This window comes from Diadema antillarum, unplaced genomic scaffold (assembly GCF_040938485.1).
Source record: "Diadema antillarum isolate AM-2024a unplaced genomic scaffold, OU_Dant_1.0 seq00000297_RagTag, whole genome shotgun sequence".
Classification (NCBI taxonomy): domain Eukaryota; kingdom Metazoa; phylum Echinodermata; class Echinoidea; order Diadematoida; family Diadematidae; genus Diadema; species Diadema antillarum.
In genome coordinates this window covers 2,333,903-2,348,686 of record NW_027271320.1, presented here as the reverse complement: position 1 = coordinate 2,348,686, position 14,784 = coordinate 2,333,903, and the positions used below count along the sequence as shown (strand labels likewise).

General features: G+C 38.3%; 1 protein-coding gene across 1 annotated transcript in view; it reads left to right on the top strand.

The window, feature by feature from the left end:
* Positions 1 to 14,784, top strand: part of LOC139730188 (uncharacterized) — a 77,618-nt gene that overhangs the window by 25,093 nt on the left and 37,741 nt on the right. The window contains exons 9-10 of the mRNA XM_071641084.1: positions 64 to 255; positions 4,666 to 4,839. Coding sequence (XP_071497185.1) covers positions 64 to 255; positions 4,666 to 4,839 — 366 coding nt within the window. The remainder of the gene's footprint in view (positions 1 to 63; positions 256 to 4,665; positions 4,840 to 14,784) is intronic.

Sequence of the window (14,784 nt, the reverse complement as noted above, 5' to 3'; positions counted from 1 at the left end):
CTCGACTATAAAAGGTTTCATTATACTCGTTGTCGCTTTTTCTATTTCTTTCATTTGAAACAGGTTAATAACATCGTGTTAACCTCTCAGGAAAATAATGGTCACCAATTCAACAGTTCGTTGAAATTCTTTCTGGGAAGAGAACATGGGTGTTGGGTGTCTGCTTTGCCATGTCTTTCGAGCTTCAGTATAGACTACATCTTCTTGACCTCTGAATTCCTATCTGCAGCGGTTTCTTTTGCGACATCTTGTCAGGTAAGTCTCCTTTAATTATGCACAATTTAAATTTAACAATAAAAATTAAATAAAAAGAAAAAAAAGAAAATACTTGCGGGTGCGGCCAATTCTTTTTCCTTTGATATGGCTCCTGATCGGAAATTGGTAATTTGTGATTGGTAATTTGGTAATTAGAAATAATAATTGGTGAATTGGTTTTTGTCCGGCTCGAAAGCCAAAACACAAGACAAAACAAGACAAAAAAAGCGAGAAATAAAACAAAAAAATATGACTCATTGTGAGGTACTCAAGGAGTCATCTAGATTGTTCAACTCAATTTTTAAGGCATGCCTTTGATATCTGGGAGAGAAATCTCTTCCTTTAACTACTGTTGCAAACAAAACAAAAATCAAGATATGAGCCTCTCTATGAAACTGAGCGTCCTATGAAGACTCTCTCGTATGTCTTTTTATGTAGGTAAAAAAAGAATCATTTTGGCCTAGATTTTGTGAGTTTTGGCCCGGGCGGTCACAATTTTCCTTTTGAAAACTAAGAAACACATGTCACATAAGAACTTCGTATTGGGAAATGAGTAGTTGTATATCGTCCTACAAATCTGCTAGTATTATTCTTACTGTAGCGTGTGTAGTGTTTATAGAGAAAATTCAAATAATTACATTTATGTATTTGACTTTTTTCAGGGTGTAATCTGCGTAACGCAATGACCAGATAAACTAAAGATAACTGGATTGTTCCAGGATCATCTCCATCAATATCAACCTAATTGTGACTGTGCATCAAAAAACAAACAAAAGGTTGCACCCCTTGATTTAATAAAACATGCATACATAAAATGTGACAATGGTGTGACAAGTAGGCTATAACATGACAATGTGACAAACAAACAAACAACCAAAGATATCAATTAAAGGGGTGAGTTACAACTAACCCCGGAAAAGTAAACACAGCGTAAATAAAGAGAAAAAGGTTGGCACACACACACACTCACACATACACACACATGCATACACAGACAAAAACATACACCAGCACATTAACAATACACAAGATGCCATTTTTACAAATTATAAATTCGTAAAATGATATTGGTAACTTCCAGAGTACCTTTCAAGTAAAATACGCTTAAAAGTTTTCTTAAAACTTTGTACCGTTTTCTTACATTTCACATCAGAGTGGATGGAATTCCAGATTTGAGGGCCTTGAAAAAATATTGACTTTTTTTTTTTTGCTGTCTCGAGATCGAGTCACAACGAAAATCTTTAGGGTGTAGTAGAGTTTGACTCCAACATCGCACAGTAAGCATGCAGGGAATGCTGTGACATATTCCATTTTGACTGGTCAATACTAGACGAGCAGTCAGTTATTCCTCGTTAGCTTGTTCGCAGACCCTTTCATCAAGGACTCAACTCAATTCAAAGAATGCTCCGATGAATGATTATGAAATTTGTTAGAACATCACGTTTTATGATGTCTTTAAAAAAAACATGTACATAGTAGCACCACGACGGTATGCAGTATTGTATTCAAGTGTCGATCAACACCACATAGGTCTTTCTTTGATACTAGTTACGGGCACAATATTGCACCTTAGCAAGAATGAACCACAAACAGGAAGATATGTCTTTGTAATGGTAAAGTAATAACATAAGATAAAACCGGCTATCCAGGGTACAGTTTAAACACTTTCACATGAAACAGCTCTGATTTGCACTTTTGCACAATAATATTTCTGTACAGAATTTACTTTTGCTTTATATGTTTTATCTTAAAATAGGATTTCATTTCGTTTAATAGGCAAAATATAGCAGAAATTGTTTTAACGTTCAAAATGAATCTTCAGATTGCTCAGCGAGACGGCGGCATCGAATACCGATCAGCGAAGGCACAAATGCACCTGTGGAATTGTTTGGTACAGCAATAGAAAACTGACGACTATTTGAATAATTACAGCCAGTTGGAGCGTCATCTGTTAAACCTCCTCAGGTTATGCGTACAATGTGATTGGTCAATACCAGACAAGCAATCAGGTATTCTACGTTAGTTTTTCGTAGACCTTTTTCATCATGGACCCAAATTAATTTGAAAAAAAAAAATATTTTCGATGAATGATTATAGAATATGAAGGAAAATTAAGTTTCCTGATATCAAAAAAAAAAAAAAAAAAATATGTGTTCATAATACCAGCACGAGGATATGTAATATTTATATAATATTGACTGGCCCTGAGGGAGGTACCAGAAAATATTGCCCAAACTGAAAGCATATTGCCCGAGTCGAAGACGAGGGCAATATGTTTTCAGTGCGGGCAATATTTATCTGGTACCTCCCGAAAGAAAGGCCAGTCAATATCATAATTATTACCTATCCCCTAGGTAAATTAAGAAAATATGTGAATACGACTATACACACAGATCAAGCCACATTTGACTACCTGTAGACATCAACATGTTGAATAATTGCAAAATAGTTCGTCAATGTATATCATTCAACTCCAACTTCAAAGATACATATGTAGTTGTAACAAGCAAACTTCAAACATCTGAACGCTTTTACACTTTATTCTTACCTCTGTTTAAAGTTGGAGAGTTGTAAAACTAATGGTCACTGTGCAATTACTAAGCACAAATGGACTAGTCATTGTTTGACGCCTAGTGCTGCTGTAAGTGGTCGACCTTGTATGAGTTGATTTATCAGCGTTCTTCTGCGGTGCGTGCAACTGACACCCTGGACGACTTGGAATGTTTTCTTTTTGTGGTCGATCGGAATGTTTACGTTTAAAGCAGGGAGGTTTGGAGAGAGATTCCACTCTTTCTCTTCCCACCTCCCTGTTTTACAGTGCACTCCTATAACAATGACCACGGTTACAACAAAATTCTGGTTATAACGAAGTAAAAAATTGGGCTGCAATCTCATCCACTATATGTATTTCTATTGTTTATTTGTTTAGTTAAAACAACATTCCGATCTAACGAAGAAAACTGCCGGTCCCGAGGATTTCGTTATAACAGGAGTCCACTGTATATGTAAAATTCCCGGATGCTCGTGATATGCTCTAATGTCGCCTGCTGAACTCCCGACCCTGCAAAATACCAACTGTAATTGCCTCGCAAAACTACCTCGTATAGGTAATAATACATTTTAGTGTCGAGCAACACCGTAGGAGTTCTTTGTTTGAGACTAGTTGGGGGGCGCAATATTGCACCGTTAGTGACAGTGGCAAGATCGAACCCCAAATGTACTTTATAAGAAGCAAAGTTCCACCATTTTCGCAAATCGTGTAGTTTGCACCCATTTCCGCGACTTCGAACGTTTCTAGCTCCCTTATTGAACCTTTTTTTTCTTAGTGTGTAGTTTTGAATTATTTCACCTTAGTTCTTATTTTAGAACCTTCAAAAATACATGGGGTTGATATTTCACTTACAATAATCTTGGTACCAAAGTGATATTTTCTCCACAATGAATGAGGGTATATCAGGATAATACGTCACTGACGACTGAAGACTGTGCTTTTTGCTTGAGCATGATCACATAGCCCAGGGCAGGAAGTTGGCCCATGGATCGTCAGCATGTGCGTTGTTTTGGAAAGTTTGTTTGCCCATACACTTTTTTTTAGATTTTGTCTGATTTCTTTCCGATAACTAACCAATTAGTCAGACCGGTATCCTGCGATTGTCGTAAGTGTTGGGTTAGTGTCGGATCATCTTCAAATTACCATCCAGTCCCAATCAGATGAGCAGATGGCAAACTTCCATTCGATTACCCCAATCAATGTCAGATCTTTAGTAGATTATCCAGAAAACAGGGCATTAAAATTCACCTTGTCGGCTCAGATTTCATCGGGACGCCATGTTCATTTTTGTTCTTTTTTTTTGCTGTTGTTGTTGTTGTTCTTTTTTTTTGCATTTTCGGAATCAGATGAGCCTCTCGTCGTCAGTGGACCGAGGCCTTTTACACGACCCACCCTAATTTTTTTGGTGGCTTTCGAGAAAGATATTGTGTGTGCTTTTAGGCGCGGTGCACCAGATTCTTTCCTCTTGATTTATATCTAGCAATCTGTCATAATTATGACCTTCCAAAACGTCTAAAGATCTACTGTTCATCATCTCGAAAAATTCGAATTGTCAAAATTCTTACCCTCTGGTTGAACCGTTTTCTGAAACTTTTGATTGAAGATCTTCGTATGATAAATGTGCAAAGCAGTGCGTTCCCTTATTGTGCACATGTTATCTTGTGGTAAGAAATAATCACACTGACGGTAGACTGTACGGGTATGAGTACATCAACGAGGCGTGTTTCAGGCCTCTGCATATTCCTCGGTCTTTATACGTACCTGCATTGAGTTGTCTCGTGCCATTTGTTTTCCCATGACAATGATTAAAGCAATTTTTTTCTGGTCGGCATACTTCTGATTTGCTTCTTTTAAAATAGATCCAAGATCTCGTGTTAACCCATGGTGGTCGTCTTGCACTCGAATTCTCTATGGGAAGTGACTTGGCTCAGTGGGTGTGTTATATGCCACGTCTTTCGAAGTTCAAAGTTGACTGCATCTTCTTGAGCACGGAATTCCCTACAGTAGCCGCCGCCTTGGCGTCAAAATGTCAGGTATGTCACCTGTAACTATACGCAGTTCACAGCATTAAAATATATGTATATATATATATATATATATATATATATATATATACACACACACTCCACAAAAAAAAAGAAAGTAAACACTTTTTCGAGGTAATATTTTTCATGGAAGATCTTTATGAAAATCAGTGTATTATATACCATATTAAAGGTAATTTAATTGGCTATCAAGCTCATGGGTTGATTATTTCAAAAAAGAGAACTTTACGCATGAGTGAGCACATCGTTTTTGTCCTCCAAGGCACAAAATTAAAAATTGCCAAAATTGACATGTTCTCTTTCAATTGCCCTTCACGATAACATTGACAACAAAAGACCATGTTGCGACAAGGATTGTCACCCCTACACGGATTGTCGCCTCCTGCTCGGGGCGACAATCCGTGACGAGGGCTGGCGGCACGGATTGTCGCCCGCCCTCGAAGCACATTTGGCTGGGTAATATCGTTCTGGACATAATCATTGAAATACTAACACATAACTTACATGGCTACATCCATGCAAACATGCCATGCAAAAAGTCATGGTGAGGTTTCAAGGAAGTGTGTATGTGCGCGTGCACATGATAATTTAGTGTCCGTTTGTGTGTGTTTGTGTGCGTGTGTGTGATGGAAGAATGTGTTTATTATGTCAGTTTTTTGCGTATGTGTTTTTTAGCTGCGCGTGGGGAGGGATACCTAGTAAGCTGTTGCTGGCATAAACGTTGATATTGATTTTATCAGCAGCTTTGAATTTGATGAGTTTGTTTGGCAGATTTGTATATGGATTCGGAGTGGAGCTTGCGTGCGGGCGGATGCTGCTTTTCTGCATACGGTCCATTATGTCTTATTTATCAACATTGGGAAATCGTTTCATCAGGAAGGAATGTGGTATCGGTTCGGGTGTGCGTCGGTACGTGGGAAGGGGGTTACATTTCGTTATTGCAAAAGTTTGTTATTCTGAAGGCTCTCGTCCGAAGGCTGATTATTCCGAAGGTTCGTTATTCCGAATTTCATTTTTGGATCAACGAACCTCTAGGTATAGGGAATTGTGTGTTTCGGATAAATGAAGCATCGGAAAAAAACGAAGCTTCGGAATAACGAACCTTCGTGTGTGTGTGTGTGTGTGTGTGTGTGTGTGTGTATGTATGTATTTGGGTTGGTGAATGTGGGTGTGGGATGATTTAGGTTTTGTTTAATCAGGGGTTGGTGGGTTGGGGATTGGATTTGAAGAAGGATAGTTATAAATGGTATGACAGATGTTGGTAGGATTTAATATTTAAGATAGATGTAGGCCATAGATTTGTTTCGGTTGGGGAGGGGAGGGGGTGGTCGGGTTTTTTTATGACTGATTTCATTCTAGATTTGTGTAATGTATTTGTGTTTTTTTATGTATATGCCCTTGTAAGTAAGAAGGTGTTACATGATGCAAACCAATATATTCAAGGAATATAGGTTTGGTAGGGCCCTACATGTGAAAACTTTCTCGTGAAGAAATTATTAGCAGGGTTGGTCTATAATCGAGTTATCTATGTTTAAGTGAGATTATTTGTTGTATAAATTGACAAATGGATTTGTTTGTGTTTCGAATTGCCATTTGTAACTTTTTTTGTTCATGTTACACCCAAAATGGGTCGATTTATGAATGATTTGAATGAAATCAATAAATATCAAGGAAAAAAGTGTTGAGTTGGTTTATTTGCATTATGAAGATTTGTTTGAGTGTTTGTTGTGTTTGTTTGTATTACGTATGTATTAGCGGTGTGCAATGGCAGTTCGTTTTTGCTAAAATCAACTAACGATTGACAATTTTTTTACGGCGTGTGGAAATTATTCGCTCATGCATAAAGCATGCCAAACCTATTCTGGGACAAAGAATAGTGGTATGGACGTTCTAGTTTATAAGACTGATGGAAGAATATGACTGCAGTGAAAAATGAACAAAGACAAATAACATTTGGGGAGGGTACCTCCCTCGTACGTATTTTCTCTCGGTCTCTCTCTCGCCTAGCCCGCCTCACCGCTGATATTTGGTTGACACACCCATACTATTTTTAGATCAACGCTGGTGTGAATTCTTTAAACACGTGCTCATACACTCTGAAGGCGTTTGTATTGCCACAGTAGCGCCACTATATTCCACATATAACACACGTAAGCATACAGGCACACGTATACACACAGACAAACAAACCACTACCACTATACAACCACCACACATGCACAGTTTCTACATATTGTATTATTATACTCCAACACACACACATACACACACACACACACACACACACACAACAAATCATACACATCACATATCATGCAGCTCACAATACACACACACACACACACACACACACACACACATACGCATAACTTACCAGTCATACCCATCCCACCAAAGCTTAACACCGGAGGAACCACCCCGAGCCCGGGGCGACAATCCGTGACGGGGCGACCGTGTGGCACCGATTTTTTTTTGCCAACACGGATTGTCGCCTTCGAGGTCAAAAACTGGGAACTGCAAAAGCGTCACGGATTGTCGCCAGGCGACAATCCGTGACGGGGGCGACAATCCGTGCCGCAAGCGCCCGTCACGGATTGTCGCCCCGAGCAGGAGGCGACAATCCGTGTAGGGGCGACAATCCGTGTCGCAACAGACCATGTTGCGACACGGATTGTCGGGTATGACTGGTAAGTTATGCGTATGTGTGTGTGTGTGTGTGTGTGTGTGTGTGTGTGTGTATTGTGAGCTACATGATATGTGATGTGTATGATTTGTTGTGTGTGTGTGTGTGTGTGTGTTTGTGTGTGTGTTTGGAGTATAATAATACAATATTATGTAGAAATTGTGCATGTGTGGTGGTTACATAGTGGTAGTGGTTTGTTTGTCTGTGTGTGTATGCGTGTGCCTGTATGCTTACGTGTGTATGTGGAATATAGTGGTGCTACTGTGGCAATACAAACGCCTTCAGAGTGTATGAGCACGTGTTTAAAGAATTCACACCAGCGTTGATCTAAAAATAGTATGGGTGTGTCAACCAAATATCAGCGGTGAGGCGGGCTAGGCGAGAGAGAGACCGAGAGAAAATACATACGAGGGAGGTACTCTCCCCAAATGTTATTTGTCTTTGTTCATTTTTCCCTGCAGTCATTTTCTTCCATCAGTCTTATAAACTAGAACGTCCATACCACTATTCTTTGTCCCAGAATAGGTTTGGCATGCTTTATGCATGAGCGAATAATTTCCACACGCCGTAAAAAAATTGTCAATCGTTACTTGATTTTAGCACAAACGAACTGCCATTGCACACCGCTAATACATACGTAATACAAACAAACACCAGCAAACACTCAAACAAACCTCATAATGCAAACAAACTGACTCAACACTTTTTTCCTTGATATTTATTGATTTCATTCAAATCATTCATATTAGTCGACCCATTCTGGGTGCAACATGAACCAAAAAAGGTACAAATGGCAATTCGAAACAAAAGCAAATCCATTTGTCAATTTATACCACAAATAATCTCACTTCAACATAGATAACTCGATTATAGACCAACCCTACTAATAATTTCTTCACGAGAAAGTTTTGACATGTATAGGGCCCTACCAAACCTATATTCCTTGAATATATTGGTTTGGATCATGTAACACCTTCTTACTTATAAGGGCATATACATAAAAAAAACCACACAAATATATTACACAAATCTAGAATGAAATCAGTCATAAAAGACCCCACCACCACCTCCCCTCCCAAACCGAAACAAATCTAGGGCCTACATCTATCCTTAATATTAAATCCTACCAACATCCGTCATACCATTTATAACTATCCTTCTTCAAATCCAATCCCCAACCCACCAACCCCTGATTAAACAAAACCTAAATCATCCCACACCCACATTCACCGACCCAAATACATACATACACACACACACACACACACACACACGAAGGTTCGTTATTCCGAAGTTTCGTTTTTTCCGAGGCTTCATTTATCCGAAACACACAATTCCCTATACCTAGTGGTTCGTTGATCCAAAAATGAAATTCGGAATAACGAACCTTCGGAATAATGACCCTTCGGACGAATGAGCCTTCGGACGAATGAGCCTTCAGAATAACACACTTTTGCAATAACGAAATGTAACCCCCTTCCCACATACCGACGCACACCCGAACCGATACTACATCCTTCCTGATGAAACGATTTCCCAATGTTGATAAATAAGACATAATGGACCGTATGCAGAAAAGCAGCATCCGCCCGCACGCAAGCTCCACTCCGAATTCATATACAAATCTGCCAAACAAACTCATCAAATTCAAAGCTGCTGATAAAATCAATATTAATGTTTATGCCAGCAACAGCTTATCCCTCCCCACGCGCAGCTAAAAAACACATACGCAAAAAACTGACATAATAAACACATTCTTCCATCACACACACACACACACACACACACACACACACACACACACGCACAAACGGACACTAAATCATCATGTGCACGCGCACATACACACTTTCTTGAAACCTCACCATGACTTTTTACATGGCATGTTTGCATGGATGTAGCCATGTAAGTTATGTGTTAGTATTTCAATGATTATGTCCAGAACGATATTACCCAGCAAAATGTGCTTCGAGGGCGGGTGTCGCCCCGAGCAGGAGGCGACAATCCGTGTAGGGGCGACAATCCGTGTCACAACAGACCACTTTAACACAATGAGAGACATGAATGAAAAAAGAAAAATACGTTTTTGTTCCCTTTATCTCTTTATTACCTCTAAGAAAAACAAAGTGGGAAACTAAAGGGGAAAAATAAGAAATTTCTGTCAAGTCAAACTTCAAATGACCCTAGGACAAAAAAGCATAAAGATGGATAAATGAGCAGAATTTCTTTATGTCTTTGTGTTAAACTAGTGATTTAAACTCCATGTGACAATTTCATGAACCAAGCATTATTTACAATTTCCTTATTTGAAAAAAGAAGTTCAAATTTGTACCATTTTTTTAAATTATTACTTCTTCTCTTATTTCATTTCAATTTAGATTTGACAAAAGATGCTTTATTTTTAGCCTTCATTGGCTTTTTGGGCTTTAAAGATATCAGAGAGATCAAAGGTTTGTTTTTTGCAACTTAATTCATGTTTCTTTTTGTGTGAAATGTGTTGTTTGTTCTTATTGCTCTATGGAAGAGTGCATACGCATGAATGACAACTTGTTCAGTTTTGCAATTTTTACTTTTGTGCCCTGGAAGAAAAAAACAATGGTGTTCACTCATGCGTTAAATTTCACTTTTTGTTGACCTACCAGGTTGATAGCCAATTAAATTACCTTTAATATGGTATATAAAACATTAGCTTTCAGCCAAATATTCTATGAGAAATCTAAACTTGAAAAAGCGTTTACTTTCTTTTTTTTTTTTGCTGAGTAAATATATATATATATATATATATATATATATATATATATATACATATACATATACCGGGTGTCCCAAAAAAGCGGAACGGTGGATTTCCAATACCTTCCGTTCTAAATGTGATATATGTTTTGACATCATGGGAAAGACCATCTTCCGCAAAAGACAACGACATCAAAATCATTAAATTTGGTTCAGTACTTTTAATTCTACGCTAATATCTGTAAATGCAGTCATTTTCAAATTTTTGCGATGTATGAGATAATAACTCAGGTGCGACACGCGTTCAATACGGTGAATTGTGTAAGCTCATTGATCCATGTCAAGAAAAGATACAGCTTTCACATTAGGCGCGCACACATACACAGAGACACACAGACGCACACACACTTTTTTTTTTCCTGGCTCGCGCCCATTATGAAAGCTGTATCTTTTGTTGACACGGATCACCAAGCTTACACAATATCCACCGTATGGGTCGCATGTGGTGCCCAAATTATTATCTCATAAGTCGCAAAAATCTGGCGAAATTTGAAAATGACTGCATTAAGTTTACAAAAATTTGCGTAGAATAAAAAGTTCGCATCCAAATTAAATGATTTTGGTATCATTGACTTCTGCGGAAGATGCTTTTTCTAATGATGTCAAAAATATATAACTTTTAAAACGTAAGGTACTGAAAATCCACCGTTCCGCTCTTTTTTTTTTTTTTTTTTTTTTGGGGGGGGGGGGGGAGACACCCGATATATATATATATATATATATATATATACATATTATACAAATAGTGCATGCTCTATGATGCACTATACTGGATTAGAGAACGACAAATACTAAATTATCCCGAGTGCTGTTTTGTTTCACCGAGGCCGCAGGCCGAGGTGAATAGAACTGCACGAGGGATGATTTAGTATTTGGAGTTCTGTAGTCCAGTACTGGTGCATCAATAGAACATGCACTTATTATTATAGTAAATAGGTCCCTCGATCTACATGTATTTCCGTAGGTCTAACTGTTAGGCCCTAATTTAGATCTAACAAGGCTCACCGTACCGCCCGGCACTGCATTTGTTGCACGCAGAGTTTAACCGCAACCACCTACCATAGTTTACGTACAGCGTGCGACGCTAGTACAGCCGTGTATGCGTATACACATCACAGAGCAGAGTCGCTTATATACATTTTGCGTCCAGAACTCTACCCGCGCATACGTTGGCTTGGCCTTTTACTACGTCCCTCCCTAGGCCTTGCGTGAATCTCTGCGTACATAAAGCGTACGTACACGTGTATGGGGCGCCAATTGTTCGCTTGAAAATTCCGTCCAAATAGACACGAAATTACCTCAAAACTACAGAAATCATACACTGAAATCCATTTCGTTACAAAATGAAATTGTACTGACAATTTCGTAACAAAACAATGTCATTCTGTAACGAAATCTGGTTTAATTACAAAATTAGGAAGACAGTTATCCATTTTGTTACAAAATGAAACAACAAATTTTATTTTGTAAACAAAATCTCATTTAGTTAAAAAAAAAAGACTTGTGCTTTGTCATTTTGTGACAGAATGACATGGCAAATATAATTTCGTAACAGAGTCTTATTTTGTTCCAAAAAAATACATTTCGTGTACGGAATTGAACTATAAAACATTTTCGTGAACGGAATGGTTCTACAAACTGCATTTCGTGTAGAGGGTCTAACAGAACTGAGCTACACTCCCTTTTGTGTACGGAATTGAACAACAAAAGTCATTTCCCTGTAAGGTACCATACGAAATGGATTGAAAAATCAGAAAATCCCTAATAAAATCCCAGTAAAAAGATGTGAATTTTCAAAATTTCTGGGGGGCAACTGCCCCCCCCCCCCCCCCGCTGCGTATGGCCATGGCTGAGAGTGACATAGGGTGATGCTAAATTTAAGTATTTTTTTTTTTTATATGATTAGTACAACCTTTATTTATGGTTAAAGGGTGTGTACAGTTCTGGGCGAGGTGAAGATTTAGCTTTTAACGTTTTGTGAGATATTCAGAAACCACTCTATGAGATGTCAAAGAGCATGCGGTTGTAAAGGGTATCAAAAGTTAATTCGATGAAAATCGGTTTTGAAATGGCCGAGATATCCAAAAACAAGGTGAAACAAAGAGATACTAATAAAGTTGGGGCATGTCGCCTTTTATTATTAGCACTTTTTTGGATATCTCAGCCATTTGATAACCAATTTTTATCAAATAAACGTTGAATCCTTCTTAAAATTACATGCTCTTTTATATTTCATAAGAGGCTTTTCATTATCTCACTTAGGAATGTTCAAAACATGAATCCCTACCTCAACCAGTACTGTACAGTCCCTTTAAGTTAAACTTTAGAAGAACTGTTGCTGAGCTAGCGCCAGGAGCGTCTTTCGACGCTGTGTGCACTCTACAAGTATTCACTATCATTATCTATTGCATGACTTTGATAGATATTTGGTGTGACTACTGAAAAGTGTCCGGTAATACTATACATTTCCATACCCTATTGTAAGGATCATCTTGGTATATAGACTACAAAAGGGCACCCATTATTAGGGATTTTCTGATTCAAAATAGGGATTTTGCACCTTGGGAGTGTACTCTAAACAATAAAATTAAAGATTTTGAAAATTGTTAGGCATGTTTAGGAATTTTCTGAGTAAAAATTACAACCCAGGCCATGTTTAACGTAACGTTAGGGATTTCTTCAAAAAAAAAGAGTGACCCATCTGAGCTGAGCAGCACACCCAAGACCCGAGTATACCATTATTATATTAGGTTAGTGAGTGCCCCCCCCCCCCCCCCCCCCCGGCAGTCGGGGTCGGATCTTGGTAAGTGAGATTTTGATGTCTGTTTTGACTTCTCGACAAGATTTCCTTGTAACTCCCGCTAAAACTGATTGCAAGAAAATGGGTATGACTTGAAATATTATTAGTGTTAGGGAAGTCTATCCGACTACTCCAGCAAGGAAACTTTGTTCTACACAACCCTACATTACCAAGTTCCTATGAGTGCATTTGCATGCCCACTTACACATGACATGTACAAGCTTATCTGAAGATAACTCATGATTTGCATCACTCATACTCATAGTCATAGGGCCAAAGTTATGCGGGACTGTAGCGAACATTCACTGTTGAGCAATCAAAAACAGACAACAAAATTGCTCAAAGCGAGATAACTCCTACTTTGCCACAATTCGGGCTGGGGATTCAGAGCTGAAAGTGAAATTTCAAAAATTATTTTCCTCTCATGTATGAAAGATCTAGCGGTGCCCAACACCCACTGACACACAGGAACGCTATTGAAGCAAATCCATAGTAATGACTATTATTACGCAGTAGATCTAGATCTGGGCTGCGTTTCATGAAACCGTCGTAAGTCTAACTTCTTGGACATCCCCTTGAAACGTGTATTGTAATGTAGAGTTTGTACATGCTTCAATGGGATGTCATGAACTTATATTTATGACGGTTTCATGAAACGCAGCCCTAACTTAGAAGGTTATCGTCAGATAAGCTTGGTCATGTATTAAGTGGATTTGGATGGTAATGTATTGGAGAAAATTACCATCGCAGAAATATACACGTGGGACTGAACTAACGTTAAGTTGGAAGCCAGTGGCAGTGACAGATGCAAGAATGTCCAGTGATTTGCTTCCAATAGCGTATCAGACCACTAATATCGTGCAGGCCTAACGTTAATCGATTCACTTTAGTTATAGGCATTTGTTATAAAGCAAAAAAAAAAAAGGAGAAAAAAATAATAGTTTGTAATAAACTTACAAGTCTTACTGGCTTTCGAAATTTCGTTGTCTGACCCTTCATTCAAGTACCGGTATATGCAAAATACAGGGCGGAGCTTGCTCGGATCAACAAGGCGGCCAATCAGCGTCCTTCTTATATCCCTTACTCGGCAGAGACTGACAGAATGCCATTCCGTACACGAAATCCTTTCTGTGTAACACGAAATCCGTTTCGCATGGTACGAAATCCATTTGATATAGAACGAAATGCATTCCGTGTGCAACGAAATCCATTTCGTGTTCAACTCAATCCATTTCGTATGGTACCTTACAGGGAAATGACTTTTGTTGTTCAATTCCGTACACACAAGGGAGTGTAGTTCAGTTCTGTTAGACCCTCTACACGAAATGCAGTTTGTAGAACCATTCCGTGCACGAAGTTGTTTTGTAGTTCAATTCCGTACACGAAATGATTTTTTTTTTGGAACAAAATAAGATTCTGTTACGAAATTATATTTGCCATGTCATTCTGTCACAAAATGAAAAAGCACAAGTCTTTTTTGTAACAAAATGAGATTTTGTTTACAAAATAAAATTTATTGTTTCATTTTGTAACAAAATGGATAACTGTCTTCCTAATTTTGTAATTAAACCATATTTCGTTACAAAATGACATTGTTTTGTTACGAAATTGTCTGTACAATTTCATTTTGTAACGAAATGGATTTCAGTGTATGATT